At 39.4% G+C, this 24,005-nt stretch overlaps 1 protein-coding gene across 1 annotated transcript in view; it reads left to right on the forward strand.

Moving 5' to 3' along the window:
* The window catches only part of TNS3 (tensin 3), a 355,327-nt gene that overhangs the window by 188,896 nt on the left and 142,426 nt on the right, over window positions 1-24,005 (forward strand). Inside the window, exons 9-15 of the mRNA XM_045003918.1 lie at window positions 3,199-3,249; window positions 4,879-5,001; window positions 8,411-8,475; window positions 14,271-14,354; window positions 18,138-18,250; window positions 20,020-20,080; window positions 20,229-20,304. Of these exons, the coding sequence (XP_044859853.1) occupies window positions 3,199-3,249; window positions 4,879-5,001; window positions 8,411-8,475; window positions 14,271-14,354; window positions 18,138-18,250; window positions 20,020-20,080; window positions 20,229-20,304 (573 nt within the window). The remainder of the gene's footprint in view (window positions 1-3,198; window positions 3,250-4,878; window positions 5,002-8,410; window positions 8,476-14,270; window positions 14,355-18,137; window positions 18,251-20,019; window positions 20,081-20,228; window positions 20,305-24,005) is intronic.

Consider the following 24,005-nt stretch of genomic DNA (forward strand, 5'->3'; position numbering starts at 1 on the left):
TTAGATGCATTTTTCCCCATTACTTATTTTCTATTAAAAAATATAAGGTCCTGGACAAACCTCTAATGGGTTTCACATGCATGATCTTTTATGATGACCAAAACTGTTATTCTCTCATGCTGTGTGTGTTTTCTGCTTAGCACATTTAAACCCTGTGGTATCACTGTCTCTCTCTTTGTGCTTATAAATCAGGGCCAAAATCTCTGCTGTTAATTGAAGTTATTTTTAGTTGACATGTGTAAACTATTAGAATAAATCCACAACTTCAGGAGGGTAAAATTACTGCAGCAGCTAGCTTGCATTGTTAGTCCATCCCAAGAACGCCAGCCCTCTGCATTCATTCACTCACACCACATTTATTTATCCCAACTGCATTGTATAGCAATGATTGGACTCAGGCTGTGCTTGCAGTACTACCAATTCTGAACCTTTGGTCACATCAACTTTCTTGTAAGACAACACAAAATTGTAATGCTTTGAAAAGCATTTCACCTAAGTCAATGTTTCAAAGTCAGCCCAGATCAACTGTCATTGTCATGTGATGCTGTATTTTGATATATGTGAAATAGGCTGGTGGTCTTGGTCCAGCTATCTAACTCTTATTAGATGTGTTCACATCACACAAAAAAATCCCACTGTTACATTTATACTAATTCCATTTTGTGTTAGGAAAGGGCCATAACCTCTCCATAGCTAAGGTTGCCAACAATTACCCATTGGTTTAGGCTTACTATAACTTTGGCTTGGGAAATGTATTGGTTTAGTTGGAAAATTGCCAGATTTCCTCTGGAAATAAAGGAAAATGTATTTGCAAAGTCTGAAGAAAATTTGGCAACCCATTTTGCAGTTGTAGTCCATTATAAAATTACCACTTTTGTCTAAGGTTTCTTTGTCTCCCTCTGTTTCAAAAATGGCTTCTTTGAACCCCTTCAAATTTTCTATATTGTTGAATATCCTTGAAAATTTGCATTCAAGCTATGGCACCAATCCAGCAAAACACTTAAGCGTGTGAATAGTCCCAGTGAAGTCATGGAGGGCACTAATATGCTTAAAGTTAAACATATGCGTAAGCACATTCTTGTATCATAGAATCATAGAGTTAAAAGGAACCACAAACGTCATCTAATCTACCCTCCCTGCCAAGATGCAGGATTTGTTGTGTCTAAACCATCCAAGACAGATGGTAACAGAGCCTGTATGTGTAGAAATGTAAGCAAAGTAGTTTTGAGCCCAATCTTCCTCCCTTTGATTTCTTTATGAGTTATTGGCTCCATTCTGCTGTCATTAGTGCCAATGGGAATTTTTGGCCATTAATGTCAATGGGGGCCAGGATGGAGTATTGTATGTTTGCATGAGCAAGTTGTCCTCTATTCAGTTGTTGCATATTGGAAAGAATAGGGAAGGTCCTTCTATAGTTAACAGTTACAGCCCTCTTTCTTTAGCTCAAGTAGCAGACACTTGTGTCTTGGAGATCAAAGACCGGGGTTTTAGTCCCAGCTCTGCACATCTGTAATTATTATGGAGAGCTGATAGCATCTCCTTAGCGAAGGCTGATTTGGGCCCTACTTTGTATCCATAAAATTTGTTCCAAAATGGTTAAAAAAATAAAGTACTTTTTTAAAATTAAAAGAGTTAAAAAATGGCACTTTTAAAATTTCTGTGAAGTGTCTTTTTTGTGTGCCCCCCTTTGTCAGCTCAGTGAAATCACCTGATATCACAAAATTCCAAACATAAGTAGATTTTAGTAACTATCCCCCAGCAACCTCAATGATATTTTCAAATTCACGTACAGTGGTCTGGTACAGTCCCATGACAATACGTTTTTATAAACACTAATAGATTTTGACAGGTTGATGCAACAAGGATGTTTCAAAGGCAGAAATAATAAAATGTGTAAGAAATTGCCATTATTTGAAAACTAGACATGAATCAGGAATCACTGGATCTAGGGAGAAAAGAAAGAACCAATAGAAAGGGTGTCTTATATTGACAGCCTTGTCAGCAATGAATCTTCTCAGTGACCAAAGAAACAATATCGGGCTGATGTATTGCTTGTACATAGTGCAATTACACTGACAATTTCTTTCCACAACAAGTACTTATCTATCACATCCTTAAAATACCCAAGCTCTTAAAAGCCAGGAAAATGAATAGTTAAGGAATCATAAATCTTATACTTCCTACAAAATAAAAAAAATCATATCAAGTACAAAGAAATGCAGATTTCATCATAACAAAAGAACCACAGTCCTGACCCTAAATAAGTGCTATTTTTCATCAGTAATTTCAAAATATAAATACAACACACAATCCTTCAGAAGAAAAGAACATTATATATGTATCATTAGTGACACATATTCATTAATTCACATGCATACATTATTTCATAGTATATAAGCAAAGTTTTACACTTATTCTATTAAAGTGCACATTGTTATTAATGGTTTTATTATTTATGTATGTTATACTCCCTAAAAAGTGCTAGGCACTGTACCAACACATAGGAAAAGCATAATTCTCAAGAAAACAACTATTTTAGGTTCTTAATCACTATCAACTGGTACATAAATTGAACTAGTTTTAAACTTAACAGTTTCTCTTACGTGAAAATATTTTGATATTGAAATAAAGGTAAGAAAAATATATGGCCAAGATTTCCACTTACTTTAATGAGATCTCTTTGGGTGCTCAGTATTTTTGAAAGTCAAGGCACTTAAGTGCCTAAAAATGGACTTAGGAAACTGTCTTTAGGCACCCATTTTTTTAAAAATCTTGGTCAATTCTTTAAGACCAACCAATCAAACAAACAAAAAAATAACCCACAATGTAGGAATCAGAGAAACTCTTGTAGTATCATAAGATTGCTAAGCATAAGGCCTAATACTATATATAATCTTACTGTATATATAATGACTATAATAAATTTGAAAATTTTAATTGTTACATATTGTAGGCATTTCCTCACCATATGTAGTTTCCCATTATATTTTCCTGAATTTACTATGGGAAATACCCCGAATACTGCAAATGCTAAACCTATCTAACTTCAGCTAATAATTTGGTTATCTTAAGTGACTGAAAAATCTGAAGGCCCTCCCCTGTCATTTAACTTTCTTATAACATATTTTGGATACAGTGATTTACCACAAAAGAAATTAAACATCAAGATCTCATACTTTTTTTTTTCTTCTTGAACAGGTGTTAAACCTTTCTGAAAAAAGATATGACCTTACCAAGCTTAACCCAAAGGTACTGGTTTTGATCATAACATACCTCACTTGCTAGACTTAATTACATGAGCTTTCAAACTATACAAGCTTTGATGTACACAATGAAATGACAATTTTAGGAAGAGTTTAGAAAACCAAAGACTCCTCCCCTTTAATTTTGAGTGTTGTGACTTCTTGCATGTCAGGGCTATGCTTTACAAAGTTGGTTCCATTGTTTTCTTTGGCTTTGCACATAAGATCTTGATCCAAAGTCCATTGAAGTCAATGAAAAGATTCCCATTGATTTCTGTGGTTTTAATGTCAGGTCTACATTATGTGTGTGCCCATGGAATATTTATAGCCACATAATGCTCCTTTGCTATGTAAACCTTAATGTACTGAAAATGATGAACTCACGGTTCAACATAACCTCATGTTTTGTGGATTTGCCTTCCTCTCTTCACAATTGCATCTGTGAACAATGGCAATGTGGAGAACAAACGTAGTTGGCATTTTCTTTGTTCTTCCTCATAGCCCCTCACCCCCCATTTTTATCCTCATTTGTTATGACATTTTCTTTGGAGTGAGTTGGTAGGTGTAAGGGGTTGACTATATGTCTGAGACTTGAGCTCATTCCCATGTTTTAGAACTATGGCAGGTTCAACAGCCAAACTTTCAACTTTCAACAGCCACCCTTGGCCCATACCATCACAGACCTACAGTCACAGCAGCAACATTGTTTGGACCTAGCAGGGGTTCAGATTACTGCTGAGAAAACATAGTTAAGACATTTGAAGTCTGATCTTTTAACACACAGGCAGTTTTTATCACATGTTAATGAATGCGTAGGATTTAGTTGGCTTACTATTTTTGGAATTTGAACAAGATAAATACACAGATAATGATGAGAAGTTGACCAAAAGAAAACTAGTTCCTTTAAAGGCAGGAAATACAGGTTATTAATAGAGCTGGGAAGGAAACAGTTTTCCTATCCCAGGAAATTTTAAGATTTTGAAATTTTTTCCTATCCCAAATCAAGATGAAAAGTCTGACACTTTCACAAACCAACCCCCTCCTCCTCACCCCTCCACCACCAAAAAAAAAAAGTTTGGATTAATCAAAACATTTTGTTTCAATAATTTCTAAAGACTTCTATTTTGACCTTTTATTTTATTTTATTTTTACTATGAACGTGAATTTCCAAATGAAAACTAATTTTGAACCAAAAAAACTCCAGAACTTTTGTTTAGAAAATGTTGAAGTGGGACATTTTGACAATTGTTTTATTTTTTTCAATGGGAAATTTCACAAAGCCAACCCTTTCCTACACAGAGTTTGTTTTGATTAATCAAAATACATTTTGGAAAAAAAATCTCAGTCAGCTGTAGTGTTGAATAAGATTTGTTAATACTTGCATGGAAAGATATTACTATTATTTATCTCTCCTCCCCCTGCTGTTTTGGGAGGTCTGTAAAGATGTTTTGCTTATATGACAAAAAGACATTTTAAATAATAAAATATCACCATGGTTCTGTGAAGCACAGATTTTTCTGTTAGAAAATAGAAGGAACCTTTACCATCATAGCACATTTTGGCGTAGGATTGTATATGATAATAATTTAAAGAGTACCTTGTAAATGGAAAATGAAGTGGTTTTGCTTGATTCCAGATTATGGATGTGGGTTGGCCTGACCTTCATGCACCTCCCCTTGATAAGATGTGCACCATCTGCAAGGCTATGGAATCATGGTTGAACAGCGACCCTCAGCATGTGGTGGTGATCCATTGCAGAGTAAGTGTGCAATGTAGTGAGTGTATTTATGACGTTCAGTTTTTTATACTTTATCATAACAAGAAAAGTTATAATTAACAGTTTTGCAGCCATTTTAATATTGAAAACATAATGAGCTAGATGCTTAGCTGATATAAAGGGACCTAAAGCCATTAACTATGCTGAGTTAGACCAGCCAATGCTCTGGCCTGATAAATCCAGGCTTGCGTGCTTAGAAGTAATATGTAGTGAGGTATATACATCAAAGGGAACACCACTGTTGAGTGTATTTAGTCCATCTCCTTGTCAAACTTTTGAGGATCCTCTTATAATATATGACATTCATTTACTTTAGTGGACTCTGAGGACACACAGCACCTCAGAGAATCACCATTAGTCAATTGAATCAAGGCACTAAGAGCACAAACATTAGATGTCCAAATCTCTACTTAGTTGCCTAAAGTGGGCATTTGATCACCTAAATGCACATCTGACTCTCCATCTCTGGGATTTAGGCACCTAGTTTAGATGCCCAAGTTGAAAAGTGGGCACTTTGTTGTTGAATATATAATACAGCAATTACAATGGAATTATTCATTCCATTTGGACTAGAATAATATTGTATAGACATGCGGATATATTCACAAAAGGATTTAGGCACCTAATTGCCACTTTAGGTGCCTAAATCCCAGAATCAGGCCCCACTGACATTCACAAAACTTCACTTAGCTTCTGCTGAAAGGTGAACTAAACTTGCTCGGTGCCTAAATTTGTGCACACCCAGAGAAAGTTCACAGCTAAGAATCCCAGGAAGAAGGAGGCATCTGCCTGCAGCCTGGATTTAGGCACGGAACTCCCTGAGGGGCCAGGGCTTAGCACACACCCCTCTTGTTGGCATCTCCCATTGGCTAATTTAGGCTGAGAACTGCCCAGCATGTTGGCTTCTGTGAATCCCATTGATTTTCTGGGCTCCTAAAAGTTAGATGTCTTGACACTCAGTATCTCAACACTTAAATTTTGTTGTGAATCTATCCCATACTGCCATTGTAGCCAGTGAAAAATTAGGGCACTCAGGACTGACCGGGCTCTGACAGGTCCTAACTAACTGCATAATTGTAATACTCTAATGTGCTATTACTGTTGTGTAATGTTTTCCCTTCTCGGTATTTGTTCACTGAGAAGAGAAATAAAGATAAAGTAAATAATCCTGAGATCAGAAGTGAGTTGGCAGGTTTGTTGATGGCACTCGAGGCAAATACATCTAGAGTCTTACTGGCTTTGCAGTGCCGGTATTCATTGACAGTAAATTAATCAGATATGGAACCTGATCTTGCTTCAATTGAAATCATTGGAAAACTCCCACTGATATTTCCTCCCAGTCCTGTAGTTGATAGCATATGGGCAAACTTTGTGCCTGTGTGGAGTCCCATTGATTTCCTGTCATTTGCAGGAATGGAGCCTTAAATGGGGCCTGTAACAGGGTGGGTTGCTCCAGTAAATGAAGTAGGTCTAGCTCCCCTGTGCCAAGACAAGTGCTCCCATTTGGCCAAGAAAGAGGACGGGGCAGTACCTGGGGCCTATGAAGGACCAGAATCTGAGAGCGTGAGATGTGATGAATTGAGGCTGCTAGGGAGGCAGAGATTGGCAGGAGATGAGAGCTGCCAGAGCCTGAAGGTGCTTCCTAGGGGAAGGCTAAAGGCAGGAGAGCAAGAGTGGTTTAACAGCTGTCTGCTCCAAGCCAGCAAGCCAGGGCTGGAGGACTGAAGGAAGTGGTGGCAACAGCAGCAGAGGAGGATTGCCTACTGGCTTGAACAGCGATCGGGATGGGGAATAGAGTGATGCTCCCCTGGTGAGGGTGATCTCTCAGCAGAGAGGCTGTGGGGGTTCCTGCTATGATGATTGGGGTTAAACTCCAGCTCAGAGGGCTGGGGTGGCTGTCCTGGCAGAGGATCTGAAGAGGACTGATGAGGAGCCTAGCTGTGGTATGGAGAGAATCATGTCATGAGATTTTAAGGACTATATGCACTGGGGTGATAAATAGACTGTTTTGGATTATTTCCACAATGTTTTTGTAGTAAACCAGCCCCAAAGAAGGATATTATTGAGGCAAGAGAGCCTTATGGGGAGTCCTTGGGTTACCTGAAAGGGAAACCAAGGCAGGCACATGTCGTGCTGCAGCCTGCTGCAGAAGGGTGCTACAGACAGGGCTGTCTGATGATAGCACCATAGTGAGGAAGAGACACAGGAAATGATATCTTCACTACGCTGGACTCATTTTTACATAGATACTTTTCTGAACACAGCTACACCAGAAGTAAAAAGCAAAATGTCCCAATGAGTATTTGTTATAAATTCCTCTAAAATAACTGTTGATGAATTTCTTCCCTGGGTTCTTAAAAGCTTCCCACCACCATCCTTCCTGGATATAGCCAAAATGTGTTGGCTGAATAATCTGGAAGCATGTTAAAACTAGCCAGAATGACTGATCAGTAATTTGTACTGTACATATGTCATGTAAACTATTTAATAAGATTTCGAAACATTATGAAAATACTCCATAAAGACTAAGCGGTAGTTATTATAAATCACAGGTGTCAGAAAAAAATTGCTGATACTTGTCAGAATTCATAGTTTATAGCACATTATGCCAGAAATTTCAAAGTTGTCTAGGCTTGTCTTGGATGAGCCCAAAACAAAAAGTGATAGAATGTTATTGCTGCTGTTCATAGTTTTCTTTATTTTAATTTATAGCTTTGTCCTGGTATACACACAAAATACCATCTATAACAAATGCATTCTATGTAAGAGGTAGTAAAAAAAGAAAGGGAAATAAAACAACTGATTCATGGGCTTTAGTTCAGGAATCTTTTTTTTAGGGTAAACTGGGGGAAAAAATGAAGCCACTAATTTCTGATTTCAAAGTAAATATAAAAAATCCTGAATTTCAAAAAAATAAAAATAAAAAAGTCCTGCTTGGCTGGCCCACAGCTTATCTGGGCTCTCTGCTCTTAACATGCTACTGGTCAATCAGGAGCTGAGTGGAACTTTTAAAGAGCACCAGAGCAGTTTGGGTACCAGTGCTTACTGAGTTTCAGTAGGAGTGGGGTACCCAACACCCAAGTCTCACTCGGTATCTTCAATGTGGCAAGTCAACCAGCTTGCAACTAAAAGGTCTTTAAAAGCCACTGACCATCATTATCCTCCACCACTGCAACAAAGGACAGGCCTGAGCTCCTATAGTCACCAGAACTGCCAAAGTAATATGCAAATATTGTTGTTTGCAACTTAGCATAGGACCTGAGTGAAGCAGCATTCCATCATGTGCACAATGGATGGAACTGATGTTTTTTTTTTCTTTCAGCAAAGTCCCACATATGGTGCTATGTAAACACTAAATAATAGAAACTATGGTTTCTTTTTTTTTCTACAGGGTGGAAAAGGAAGGATAGGAGTAGTGATATCATCCTATATGCACTTCACCAATGTTTCTGCCAGGTAAGAGATGAACAACGCAAATGAATTTATGTGTTTATATATCTTTAAAGGCTGGGGAAAAACCCTAAAAGTTTCCCCTTAATTTCAGTAACCAATGGTTGCCCGATTGTCACCTATGCCACTTTCAATCAGATGGTGCTGAAGTGTCTCAAAAATATTCATTATGGATGAGAGTCTGTTACAAGCCTTCCTTTTATAAATTCTAAAAAAATTAATGGCATTTCTTTGGACTAGGACCAGATTCTTCCACTTTTACTCATTTAAGTAGTACCTTACTCCATGAGTAATCCCCATTTGAATCTGCCTATCCATATTATGGACTTACATGGCTACCATTACTGTAATATCTAAGCATCTCACAGTCTTTAATGGATTTATCATTGCATCAACTCTGTGATGTAGGGAAGTGCTATTATCCCTATTTTACAGATAGGAGACTGAGGCACAGAGAGACTAAGTGACTTTCCCGGGGTTACACAGAATGTTTGTGGTAAAGCAGGATTCTCATAGGCCCAGCTAGCGTCCTAACCACTGGACTACCTTTCCTCTTACTGGAGTTACTTCTGGAATAGGTGCTACTCACTATGAATAAAGTTATCAGAACCTGGACCTAATATTCACACCAGAGCAGGGATCCCCAAACTCTTCCAAAGTGCAGAGCACATCTTAATAAAGAGGTTATCTCAAGAACCGCATCTCATCACCTCTCATTAAGAAGGAACATGCATCTACCAGAGCAAAGGACTGGGAGTCAAGAATCCTGGGTTCTGTTCCTAGTTCTGCCACTGATTTGCAGTGTGAGCTTGGTATTTGTGAAATTCTGGTTGTCTGTTTTAAAAAAAAAATGAAATTTGGTAAATACTATCTAAAGGATAGAACACACACATAATTTTCTACTTCTGCCTTTCAATCAAAATTGGCCAGATTCTTGTCTTTAAATTTGTAAAAGTAATTCACAGGGACCATAACTCGAGCAGGATCTCAGTGGCGCTATTTTGGATTTAAATCAGTCTGGCAAAGATTAGAATCTAGCCCCAGCACTGCAAGTTATCTGTTCAATTTGTGGAAAATGGATGAAATCCCGACTCCATTGAAGTCAATGGAAAAACTCACATTGGCTCCACTGGAGCCATGATTTGACCTAATATATTTCCCATTAACCTGGTCCACAGATAAATAACCCAGTATGACTAGGAAATGCCACTATTTACATTGTGTACAATGGTATACTTTAGAAAATGAAGTAATACAGTTGTTTCTGGAGTAACTAATCTTCAGGACAAGGATTACCAACACTTCAACTATCTTAATCCTGTGAGACAAAAGAGTTGTCATGAGGATACTGCAGTGCTGTGTTCTGATCTCTGTGTTGTGATATTACACCAAATTATTATGGCATCTCCTCAAGAAACCACAAAGTAGTGTCCTGACACAACAACACGGCATCTTGATGCAATGGTCTGATGTCCTGGCATAACAGTTGATGTTGCTTTCTCCCCGAAGTAAATTCAGGATTCTTTCAACTCGGTTGCAGAATCTGAGACTGGAAACTTTCCTATGAATTTTAGGATAGATGGCAACTCCCACACAAATCTTGCTTCTTGTATATTTAATTAGGGGGAGTGAAAGTGCTCTAGGAAGTCCCTAGTCATCTCTAGGTTGTCAATATTGTACATATGTCAACAGGTCCAAGCTGTGTGAGAAATCCTTAGCACTGGTGACAAATGGCATATTTGGGGGAATGTTTTTGGGGGGGCTTCCTCTTTTTTTTTTTTTTTTAAATTTTGTTCTGATTTTACTCATAAAACAAATATGCTAGTTTCTTATTGCTCTACTCACTGGGTCTCTTTACTGCTATACAATAGTAATTTGATGCTGTTGATATTGGGGGTGACAGTTTAGCATTCTTTACTCTTTAAATGGTGTTTCAGGAAACAAATTAGAGCAGTGGTTCTCAACAGGGGGGCCGTGGGGCCCCATGGCTAAAACCCAAAGCCTGAGCCCCAGCATCTCCCACGGGGCTGAAGCCAGGATCTGTGGGGTTGCAGCCCCGAGCCCCGGTGCTCTCCATGGGGCAGAAGCACTGAGTCCATGGGCAGAGTTTGGAGGCACGAGGGTGTTGTCCACCCCCTCCTCCCCACTCAAAACTACACTGCAAGAGCATGGCAGTCCTGGGGCAACTCCACACACCTTGACCCCTTCCACCTCCTTCTCTCCCTGCCCCCTGGCCAGGTCAGAGGTGGGAAGCCAGAGCCGGGCAGTACAGGACAGCTGCTGCTCTGGCTGGTGTCATGGAGCAGGCAGTAGTGGCGTTCCCTCATCTCCTGCTGGTGCAGGGGGTTGAAGCTGCTTCTCTGCTCCCAGCCCCCTTTGCTCCCACAGCTGGTAAGAGCTGCCTGGGTGGGGGCCTTGGCCTCATGGCTGGCAGAGCCCTCGGGGAACAGGGACCACAGGGAAGCCCTCTTGGCACACAGCCCCTGGCTACCTCTCTCCCTGCATCCTGAGCTACCCCCCCTCCCTGCACTGAGCTATCCTCTCCCTGCATCCTGAGCTACCCCCCCCCCACCCGCACACAGCCCCAGCTACCTCCTCCCTGCACCCTGAGCTGTTTTCAAACTTTGTGAGCTGAGTCCCCCACCTTTGAGTTATAATTTTTGGTTGCATACACACCCGCATACAACCCAGACAGGCGGGTGGCGTGCTGAGGTGAGTTGGGGGATGGAGGTGGCACTCCCTCCATGGACCTCACCATCCAGAGCTGGCTCAAGCCCTGCTGGCCCCTGCCCACCCAAAATAGAAGTCAAATTACATCTATGACCGAGCCCCCTCACCACCACCACCACCCTGGCCCAGACCCCAGAATATGCCTCAGCTAGGGGAAGAAACATTATCCATAATTTTCCTGAAGTGTTTGTCTAAGTGAAAACAAAAAAAAGTTCTGTGACAACATTTGTATGGTTGCCATGCCTTTGTTGTCTGGGTCATGAATGCCCAGTTTTCTAATTCAAGAAAGATTACATGCAGCCATATTTAATTGGGGTAAACCATGCTCTCTTTAATAGATGTTAAGCTTTGTTCTTCCAGATAAGGATAAATAATCCTTTGCAAAATGAGAGTTTGATGCTCAGATCCCTGGTGGCATGACTAGTGAGGATGTATAATGCAAAACACACTGAACATCTGTCTTGCCAATTAAGATGAATTTGAAATGTGAAGGACAATTGTATTTGTATTTATCTATCACTTTAAATAAGTAGCACGTAGTGGGGAGAACACAGCAATCTTAAAATGATCATGTATGTGATTCAGCAGTAGATAGCCATGGAAGGAACAGATTTCTTCCACAAGCCTCTAAATCACTTAGTCCGTATTGCACCATCAGTTTTTAAGCAGATCTCCCTAATGAAAGGAATAGAAATTCTACATAAAATTTGATGGAACAATATGTACAGCCTTTTTAACAAAGAATAAAAAGAGAGTTCAGTGTTCTTCAGGTTGTCTTATAATATGCCATAAAATTTGGCCTTGTTAACACTGGTTCTCCACTTGTAAGGTAACTCCCTTCTCTTCATGTGTCATTATATTTATGCCTGTATCTTTATTTCACTCTATGCATCTGAAGCACTGAGGTTTTTTACCCACGAAAGCTTATGCCCAAATAAATCTGTTAGTCTTTAAGGTGCCACTGGACTCCTCATTGTTTTTATGCCATAAATGGTGATTTGTGTGTGTGTGTGTGTGCACATTAATATAATGTAATGTAATACCTCTTACCCCAAAGCATTTGACACTATGCACATAGAGCAGCAATGAAATGCAATCACCTCCTTGGTGGAGGGCAACAAATTAACTAGTACCCAGTGGCAGGGAGTAGGGAAGGAGGTGAAAATGTTGTGTAGTCCTGCCATGGGATCTTTAATATCAATGAAGAGAAGACAGAACCTGATCCAACATCCATTGAAGGCAATTGGGGGTTCCTTAGTTTTTAAAGTCTTCTATGACAGGGCTAAGCCAACTCTGATGGGATTTTAACTTGTGGTTCCATGGGGTCTAGTCATTTCAGACCTTATACATGGATGTTAATTAGCATCAGTTACCAGATCCATTTACTCTCATATGATGATTATGCTTTTGTCCCATATACAGCAAAAGGAGCACAACTTGATACTTGGGATCAAATAATTAGGAACGGTCTCCCTCATTTGGGGGCTGGGATCGTCATGGCTTTCTGTCTGATACTTGAGGACCCCATTTTTTCTGTGTTCTTCTGCCTTCTCTTCCCATATGCCCAATATCCACATTAGAGCCACTCTCATCTTAAACAAAAATAAAACCAAACTTCTTTCACAGCCTACCATTGTTGCTCCATAATCATCTACGGGGGTTCATGGTTGACTGGCACAACGCACTTCTTTCCCAAGGCCTGATTGTTCTGCTTCTGTAGCACACCCTCCTCTGATAAACCAGATAGCAAGAAACCAGGACTGAGTAAATCCTTACAGTAATTTCATGTCCGTTAGTTCAGTCAGAACTCTGTTGTTTTGTTTTTCTTTTTCTCTCTTCAGTATTAGCTGTTGTAGGTTTTGGGACATAATATTAAAGAGGGAATACAGGTACCCTCCTATGCAGCCCACAGAGAAAGCTGTATTGATGGGGCTAAAAGCAAATTGTGGCAAGTTGTTCATTGCAGGCGTGGCTAAATCCATTGCATTGTGAATGTTGCATATTCATGTAAGAAATGCAAAATCCTGATAATTAAACATGAGAAGTAGGTGCTTTGTCTCAGGGAGGAAACTGCCTTTGGAGTGGAATTAAAAGGTGGCAGTGGAAAAACTATCCCAACTTGACCTGTGAGCAGGTGGATTGGCAATTACTGAAGGCATTTTGTAGTAGTTTGGCACATTTCAAGCAGTAAACCGCTGCATTTCCAAGATAATCCTTTGGTGAAGAGAGGATTGTTGGCAATGATTTTTATGATTCTTATGTGTGCCTCAGATTTCCCTGTATATTGCATTATTACCCTGTGGGTGGAAAATGAGTGTTTGCTCTCAGGGCAGGCTAAGAGTATGAATGTCACCTAGCTGTCTGAGCTTGAAGGAGTCATTGGAAAAGGACTGGCTGAGGCTGACCCCGTATCAGTGGAGAATCCAAAAAGACAATGGCAAATCCAATCACCAGCATATTGACTCCTAGCAACCAATGGCCCAGAGGGAGATGGATTTCTCCATCTCTCAGCAGGGAAGCTCAGCACAATTCCCCAGCTTGAGAACAAAGGACTGGAGAGGTGGGAGGATAAGAGTTGGCTGCTGGAAGAAGTCAGGGATCTCACCTGGATTCTGAGGAAGGAGGTCAGACCAAAAGATGGACAGAGCTTGAACAATGGGGTTCACTACAGCTTGGCTGGGCTCTGGGCTAACCAGAATGGACTTGAGGCTATGCCTTAACCTTCAGTTCTCTATGCTAAACTAAGGACTTCCTATATTGTACTGTTTTGACAACACTGTTTGACTGCAAATGTTTGGTGAGGTGTATTAATCCCTGAGGAGCATACAAGTCTCTACCAGGAGTCCATCCCAGGTGTGAAGTAGGAGAGCAGGATCCCCTGAGGTTCAGTCTAAAGAGGTGATGAGTCCACATGGCCGACCCTGGAGGAAGAATGAGGCTCCTTTTGGGTCTGGCACACTGAAGGGGTTTCTCCAAGAGACTGTTCCAAAGGTGGGGCATAGCACTCATCCTGTGGATCCACGACCAACCCCAAATGGAATAACATGGTATCTACTTCTTTGTTTTGATAGCGCTGATCAGGCTCTAGACAGATTTGCTATGAAGAAATTCTTCGATGATAAAGTTTCAACTTTAATGCAGCCATCCCAAAAAAGGTATTTAACTTGTATCTAATTTATATTACTAAATAAGCAAATGCCTTGGTTTCTCCTCACTATACAGTGGAGGACATTTCCCTGAGGTTCTCCCACTTCAACACTCTACTTTGTAGCAATCTTCCTTGAAGGAGATCTCTCTCTCTCTCTCTCTCTCTGTTTGGGGGTATTTATATACACTTAGATAATATTTTGGTATGGTACAAAAGTTTTATCTATATGTGTTTGTACTGCATTATGTCTAGACAACAAAGCAGTCCCAAAACACTTTAAAACCTCTGGAAAAGAAATGTAAACTAGTTTTTCTATCTCATATGACATTTTAGTGAGTACATGATAGTGTGGTGTGATATCAAGGTTTTATTGACATTGTTTTGGATGGCCATCTGAGTCATGACAATAAAATCTTTATATCACACTACACTGTTATATACTCTATTCTATAAGTGAGGGTGAGACATTACTTAGAGCAGATAGTTGATGTTTTGGGATGTGAAATGGTCTTGAGGTATATGTGTGGACTTCTGTGCAATTTAGGATTAAACTAGTGGATGTTTCAGTACCAGAAAAGAAGGGAGCAGCTGGAAAATGCCTACTAGGTAATTGTTATACTCTCATGTACCAATCTTCATTTGGATGTGTAAAATATCTACACAGGGACTTGATTTGGTATCACTGATTACCCTTCCCTTTCATCAACAGATATGTAAGAATTTTAGCACTTTGTTAAAGAAAAAAAGGCTTCCTCAGTAACTAAAAAAAACAAAGTCATATAGTAATAATGAAGGTCAGGAAATTAGCTCTGTTTCTGATTGGGGAAGGGCTTTCCCAGTGCCTTGATGGACCTATCCAGTGACCTACCCAGCTGTTGTTGACATGAAAAATAACAGTCCCATGAGTCTTTAAATAAACTTTAAAAAAAATGTAGCCTGGGGAGCTTGTTATCCATTCGGCTCCATGTCTGCAAATAAACCTTGCATTATTAAAATGTGACACTTGTAAATGGCACCTGCAGGACACAGAGGCATGCACCGTGGGAGCAAAAGGAATGAGACAGTCTCAATGCTCCCATCAGGATGCCTTCTGCAGTATAAACAGCTCTGACTTGTAAGTCTCTCCCTTCTGCAAATAAGTTTCCATGAGAACCAACAGGCCTCACAACAGAATCTGTGACCTGTGCCTCATGGCAGTTATTACAGCCATGCTGACAGGAAGTTTCAGTAGCTGCTGGCTTGCACGTACAGTGTGCGAGCCCTAAAGCCAAAATAAAATACCTGTATGATGCAGGGTTTGGTCTGACATGCTCTTCTGCAATATTTGTTTAGTTTCTCCAAGGGCCTCTGGGAGGCACTAATTCACCTCCTGAGTGGTGGAATTAGCTTCTTTGTTTTTTTCTACTGATTTGTACAACATTGAAGTACTCAAAAAGAACAGGAGTACTTGTGGCACCTTAGAGACTAACACATTTATTTGAGCATAAGCTACAGCCCACTTCAAGACTAAGAAATGTATTTGAGCCCACGAAAGCTTATGCTCAAATAAATGTGCTAGTCTCTAAGGTGCCACCAATACTCCTGCTCTTTTTGCGGATACAGACTAACATGTCTGCTACTCTGAAACCTGTCAGATTGCAGTACTCAGTCTGCCTCTTGCCCACAGAACATACAAATGTAGGATATGCCATAATCCAAATCTGGCCTCTTGTGCCTCCAGCAATGGCCAATGCTTGTTATTGCAGAGGAAAGTGAAACAACTCCATAATGCCCCTGGCTAATTTTACAATCCTACTTGATCCTAGCTGATCCTCTAAAGTATGTAATTAAATAACCCCATTTTAGCTTTCTTATCTACTAATATTATTACTGGACATTCAGGTGTCCAGATCCTTACTGACATTCAATTGATTATGAGTATATAATCTAGGTGAATCTTAAAATATGAAAATACACACTCACTTTCTACCTGCCACATGGCTCAAAAATCTGAGAAATCTCACGTTGGGTTCCAGTCCTGCAGGACTTGGGCAAAATTCTCAGTGGCTTCAACTGAAGTTTTGCCTGGATAGGAACTGCAGATCTGAGCCCTCTATATGTGAAAGTTGAATTGTGTGTGTGTGTTTTAAGCTTCATTGTTTAATCGCCTCAAAAATGAATAATCAGCTATAAACGCAGTAATGAATGCATTGGCTGGAAAAACAGGACTTAAATTAGAGAAGGGGATAAACTTTTGGGGTCATTAAGGAGACAACGGGTACGTCTGTACTCTAGTCACAGGTGTCATTCCAGCTCAGGGTAGGCATGGCTGCGTTACCTTTAATCTAGCTAGTGCGGCTAAAATGAAGTGAAGACACAGTGGTTTGGGCTTTGGCATAGGTTGTACAGGCCATAGGTTGGGCTAGCTAGATTAAAACTAACATGGTTATGGCTACCCAGGCTGCAATCACACCTGCGGTTACAGTGTAGACATACCCATGGTGGGAGAAAGAAAAAGTGTTAAAATTTGTGCCATCAGTGCAGTAACGTCTTACTCCAGTTCTTGCAGCCAGGCAGCTATAATAACCTGTACTTGTGCTGCTGACTGAACAAATACTGCCAGAGAGCCTGGAGGGGGAAAACAAGAAGCAACATTGACCTTTTCTAAGGTCATGTGTTAAAGCAACCCTTGCTACTTGTATTTAAAACAAATCTAATAAAGAAATAATCCCAGCAACTCCAGACTCAGGGCAGTAGAACTATCACTGTCAGGGGGAATCACTACAGCTGTGATATTGCCCATCTTGCTGCCGCTTAATTTGCAGCATGGGGTGTGTTAGTTGTTTTTTTAATGATATATATTTTATTTTTAAGAGCAATATTAAACTAATTTAATACCACTTGGGGCGAAAAGTAGTGTTTGAAATCAGGGAAATCACTAGCAAAATGAAAAGGGAAGAATGTATCTTGCCCCTCCTTGTCTTTTGTACAAGAGGGACTATTATTTTTTAATCTTATTCCACTTATGGGATGTGTATATTTTATTTCTTACAAATGGGGCTGATCTTGGGGAAATTAGCTGGGTATTTAAAAGAAGGGAAGGGATATAGGGTACAGAATGAAAAACTTATGTGGGGAAGAAATGCAGTTATAAATTAAAACTTCCCTAAGTGGGAAAGGCAAATACAGAGCAAATAACCCTAAGTCTCATTGACCTTTGCTTTCCTGTGAGGAGGTTCATATCACCACAAGGATAAATTGTTCGGGAACAATTCCTCCAGTGTTCTAAGCACAAACTGGCTTTACTTGAATGTCAGCTGTTAGTCCTGCCAGCCATTCGTGTGTTTGTGCAAGAGGCATAGGAAAGCTATCTTAGGGTATTTAGGGGGAATGAAACAACTTGTGATGTGTGCGCACACTTACAAAAAGGGCACCTACTCTAGTGGCTTTATTGATATGCAAACCAGTTCACTAGGAATTGAGCTGAAAGTGACCTTTACCAGCCTCCTGAGTCACCCACGCATCTCCTTTTCAAAGCTGTTAGGTGGACTATTCTCTAATAAATATTTGTAGTACAAATATTACCCATTAGAGCAACATCCTTGCCAATAATTGAAAAACTTGATAAACAGAAACTTCTCTTCATATTTTGATGCAGATTATTCTATTCCACTTAAACTCTAAGACTAAATGAAGCAATTATATGCCCCCTTGTATTGGTTATATTCATAATGACAAGCAGATCATTTTCCCTGGGATTATGAAAACAATCTTTTCCTTCTTGGCTAATTGTGGTCCATTATCTTTTCAGATATGTGCACTTCTTAAGTGGCCTTCTATCTGGATCTGTGAAAATGAACACGACCCCACTCTTCCTGCACTTTGTCATCCTTCATGGCATCCCAAGCTTTGATGCTGGAGGAGGTACATTATTTCACTTGCCATTTTCAAGCCTTGCTCTTTTTGTTTCACTGCACTCTTATCAGGATGGGCAAAACTGTACAGTTCAGAGGAGAACTCCCTAAAACTTCCCCTCAATCTCAAAACAATCTCAGACCTTTCTTGAGGTTTGGAGAATTTCCATTAAGGAACAACTCCTTGCCTTAACTATTCCTGCAAACCAAGGGATGAGGAAACATCTAGGCAAGGGCTAGTGTCAGAGTGAGAGTGGAGGAGCACAACTCTGTAGTTCTTCTAAATGCAGAGATAGCACCTCCTTCTTACCTTCCTTCCAGTGGGCTGAGGGACTTCCTGTGCAAGTCCTGCCATCATCTCCCTGACATCCAAACAGCTATGTTCCCCTTACATGGGAGTCTCAGTCCTGCTATCCCACTCCAGTGTAAGGGTTACCTCTGGCTATTTAGAGTGATCTTCTTCCTCATACTCCACTATTGGGCCTCCTGAGGAGGTGGCCTGAAAGCCTGTTTCTACAGTCCGCTCAGATCTGCTGTTCTGGGCGGTGACATGCGGCCAGCAAGAGCATTTTGCTGAATCTGCTGTTCTAAATCTTAAAAAGCACTCTAGAGCTTACACTCCAGCAAGAAAGCTCAGGAGAAAAAGTAGCAGGCCACTGACGTTACTTCATAGAACTAGAAGGGATCTCGAGAGGTCATCTAGTCCAGTCCCCTGCACTTGTTGCAGGACTAATTATCTAAACCATTCCTGACAGATGTTTGTCTAACCTGCTCTTAAAAATCTTCAATGATGGAGATTCCACAATCTCCCTAGGCAATTTATTCCAGTGCTTAGCCACCCGGACAGCTAGGAGGTTTTTCCTAATGTCCAACCTAAACCTTCCTTGCTGCAATTTAAGGCCTTTGCTTCTTGTCTTATCCTCAGAGGTTAAGGAGAACAATTTTTCTTCCTCCTCTTTTACATAGTTGAAAACTGTTATCATGTCCCTTCTCCGGCTTCTCTTTTCCAGACTAAACAAACCCATTTTTTCCAATCTTCCCTCATAGGTCATATTTTCTAGACTTTTAATCATTTACACAAGATACACTAGTGGGTGATACTTAAATCTGCACTTAAGTAAGTGCAGCTTCACTGACTTCATTGCCCTTTAGACTGGCCACAATGTTTTGTTTTTTATTATGAGTTTTGCAAAAATATGATTAAAAATTAAATTATTGTTAATTTCAATCAAATTTTCAGGAACTTTTTCAATGGAAGAAAAATCCAAAACAAAATGTTTCATTTAAATTTATTTTTGCTTTCTCTTTTGGTCATTCCCCACTTTCTCCTATTTATTCATTCCCCCCCGCCCCCAGTAGGAGATAGGGGATTAGAATTTAAAAAGTGAGCAAAGTGCTACTTTCTCTCATTTTCAAACTTTCTCCCCACTTTCTCCTCTCCTGGCTATTTTTCCATTGGAAAAAAAAGGTGGAAAGATTGAAAAAACAAGAGAGACTTTTTTCAGAATGAAATAGGTTGGGTTTTTTTGTTCCATTTTGAAAAATGGCCTTGAAAACTTTCAACAGAATTAAAATGTCACATCTATCAAAAATCTATTTTTCCTTAATTATTTTTTCAATAAAATGTCAACCATCTCTAGCCTTTGCATCCACCTATACCAGGTCTGAATGTGGTCCAGTGTGTCTCTTGTATGTTCAGGAAACTCACTAAATGTGTATTTTAAAAAAAATTACAGAGAATTAACAAAGAATTCATGACTCTCTTGGCTATTTTTGCAGTTTGTCGGCCCTTTCTAAAGATCTACCAGGCTATGCAGCCAGTTCATACATCAGGAATATAGTAAGTCTTAGTTATTTTCATCTCTACGTGAATGTAGTTCTCCATCCTTTCGGTTACAAAAGTTAAACCTTTTTTTTTTCATGAGTTTATTGTTTAAAAGCACAACTATTATTTAACCATCTCCCCTTTTCTTCTCTTTCCTGTTAAGCAGTGTAGGGCCAGAAAATCAAAGCAGAATCTGCATTGCTATTGAGCCAGCCCAGCTATTGAAGGGAGATATTATGGTAAGTAATTAATTCTGATTCCACATAATTAATTGTGCCTTCTAGATGGTGATTTAAAAATAAAGACAATCATACATTTTTGCACTCTTGTAGAAAGAGAACGAGAAAATTGTCACTGAGGCATGAGTGGGTAGGTAATTAAATTAGTTTTACTCAGCCTCTTGAGTTTTTATGTTAAGCAAGAGTTTGCTTCAAGCAATTACCATTTCATGGAGACAAAACAAACCATTACTACCAACTTTCCCCTGTCATTATAGTGATATTCAGTATGGCTATGTTTATAATAGTATTTCCATTATAAAACACATTCTGGAAAGTTTTTTCACTCAGCCTTAACATTTTCTTTGGCTTGTAATTTAGCAGCAAGGAACTACTTCTTTCATTTTACTTTCAAAGAGTGGTTTGATCAGTGTTCTGTTGTATTTTGGGGTAAGGGAGTGAAGAAGGGTACTGGATAAAAAGCCTTTGGTTTCTGCAGGCATACAATATAGAACACCCGCTACATACAATATATACTGTATGTATACTAAGTATAATTATAGTAAATGTTGCAAAAAATCCATTCTTCACTTACTCACAACTTTCTAAAAATTAGGCAGTTATGCTGAAAAATGGAGGAAAACAAAAGAAAAGAAAACAAGAAAAAATGGTTGTCATCTCTTCCAAACTTGTTTCATTGTACCTACATGGTGGCAGTGTGTGTGTGTGTCATAACCAAGTATAATTCTCCCACGGTAAATTCGCCCCAGGCCCCCAGCACTACTAGTGTATTTCAGGAATGTTTTCAATTTTCAATGAAATGTTTGAAATGAGATGAACATTTTTTGGTTTTTTTTTCTATTTCTCACTTTTTTTAAGTCTTCCCCTCCGCCACTTTTTTTTCCAACAGAAAATATATATATTTTTAGTCTTATACTAAAGTGCCTCCCACATTCTAGGTACTGGAAGAGTTTCAGATTTAGCAGTAGTACTACTTACCATATGAACCTCAATGCCTGGACATAAGCCACTGGGTTATACAGAGAATAACCAACTTCGTTCTGAATTTCCCAGTGTATTGGCTTGTGACACAAACCAGTAACACATTATGTGCACAAGTTTGAGAAATGTTAATCATACTGGAAGCCACTTTATTAGGAAGTCAATGCTTTATTCCAAATAGTACTATTTCCTAAACAAGGCAAGAACTCAAGGTCTGAATGTTTAGATTTGACTGAGCAAAACCATCAGTGGTTTCAGAAAATGAAATCCATGAGGCTCAGCATCTCTAAGTATAAGGATTTAAAAAACCAATGGCTCATGAAGTAACTGATTTATTGCGTTAGTGGTTTTTACAGAAGATAAAGCTGCAAGATTATACAATGTACTCTGCATATGTTCTCAAATCAGAGGCTAAGGGTTTGTCTATCTGGGGAGTTATTCATTATTAACTCTCTGTATGGACACTCTAATGGTGAAAATAAATCCCTTATTCCAAATTATCTTAATCCACTTTGGAAGTGGTTTAAAATAAACTATAATGAGGTACTCTTATTTGGTAATAAGAGCATCCATACAGGGAGTTAATCAGAGACAGCTGATCCACTTTACAGTAACACCCTATTTTATGCCAGATTATACATGTAGAAAAGCCCCAAATCATATATATGATGTTGCTAATCACAGCTGCCAGTTCGACATACACAGTCACTTTAATGCATGTTTAATTTATCTCTAAGCCCTTTGGGATATCTTGAGTTAGAAAGATGGATTATACAACCATATAGTACTCTATCCCAGTCTATAAAATCTATATGTTAGCGATAGGATGGGCGACCTTTATTAGGTCCTCTGTTCAGCATCCATCTAGCCAAGACAAGATTTACTTCATAGCATATGATCAACTGTTTTGTGACCCAAAGAATACATCTTCCACCTTTTCCCTTGAGAGACTATTCCAGTCTAAAAGATCTGTGTGTCTCCTGATATTTAGTCTAACTTTCCCTTGTCTGAGGTTCATTCCTGTATGAAAAGATGGATATAAATGGATTCTTTGCTAGCTCTTGGCACAATTGCATATGGAGAAAGCTGGGTTTGAGTTGAGAGACTAGATTTAGGAGGTCAGACTAGATGATCTAACAGTGCTTTCTGGCTTTAAAATCTAATACATGAACCTAGGAATTTTGCTTTCAGGTAGGTCACTTTCAGAGAATTGTACTTGAGGAAAGAATTTTGATCTTCAAGAATCCCTTTATTCTGCCTTCTGGCTGCTGTCCTTACACTTAAATGCTCGCAGATATGGGTTTATGACACACATTCATATCTGGATTTAGAATACCCCATAGTTTGGGCCTGTTCAGATTTGGGTTTTGGGTCTATAGCAACAAGTGATGGTGGATCTGCAGATGGTCACAATGAATTGGGAAAGGGCAGGAGGATGAACATAACAATGAGAGCAATATTATGCATACCTGAGAAACCAAGAATAGGAGGGTTTGTTTTTTTTCCTCCATAATCCAGGCCCCAATCCTTCAATGAGCCCCCTGAGAATCCTCTCAAGAGGAGCTCATTGCAAGTGCAGGGCCCAAGTATCCAACATAATGGATTATCTGTGTAATTTCCCTCTTAGGACACATTAACACAAATCAGCAGCTACTTCATTAAGATGTGTCTTACTGTGATTTTAATAGAAGATTGAAAAATAATAAGGGAGAAAAGGTGATTTTGTCCATGTCAACCTAGAATCTAGTGAAGAAAAAAAAAAGTTAAAAGTAGTTTTAGGTAATACATGTGCCCCTCCACTTCCCTGTCAACTATTATGGTTTTTACAAACATGTTTCTTCTTTTTTTAAAAAAAAAAATCCTTTTTCTATCACCAGTTTCTGGAGTAGGACCCACAAACAGGGGGATGCTATCTGGGGTTCCAGCTCAGTAAAGTATTTAAATATGCTTAGCTATAAACGTATGAGTAATCTCATTGACTTCAGTGTGGTTACCCCCATGCGTAAGGTTGTGTATATGCGTAACTTTCTTCCTAAAAATGCATGGTAGTGTTCTGATCTCAACTACATAGCGATGAATTGGAGTAACTCCACTGAAGTCAACATATACGCCAAATTTGAACCTCTGTATCTGTGACCAGAATGTAGCCTATAGTACCTTTATAAGTAGGCAAAATATTCCGATTTACTGGTGATACAAGGTTTTGGATTTCCATCCAATGGAATGAATATTCTGGTCAGAATTATGATCACAGAAAATGAAGAACTTGGAAATATGTAAGTGATTTCTGGGAGGGGAACAAAAAAAATTGTAAAGGTGTTGATATTATTGAAAATGGGTTCTCTCTCTTCAGTGGTCAGTTAGGTGAGGAGGGTTCTGTCTGTGTGCAAAGTCAGACTTCTCAAGGTCTGGAGAATGTCTTGTGCTTTGCAAGTCTTTAACTTTCTGCATCTGCAGAAAGTCTCGCCCATGACTCTTTCATGAAAATGATGTGCCATTTAAAATATTTTCAAGAGCAGGAAAGCCAGTGTCTTCACCTCTAACTCTTTCAGTATTAATGATCCCCTAAAGTTTAATCCAAAATGAGTTGTATAGTCTCTGAAGGTCTTTTTTTCCCTCACAAAGCAAAAGTGAATGGAATGATAGTTACAGCTCCAGTCTGACCTTAAACTTGGAGCAGGTCGTTTCTGTCTTTTGCATACACTCTCTTGTCAACCTTG

The sequence above is a fragment of the Mauremys mutica genome, chromosome 2 (assembly GCF_020497125.1).
Source record: "Mauremys mutica isolate MM-2020 ecotype Southern chromosome 2, ASM2049712v1, whole genome shotgun sequence".
Taxonomy (NCBI): Eukaryota; Metazoa; Chordata; order Testudines; family Geoemydidae; genus Mauremys; species Mauremys mutica.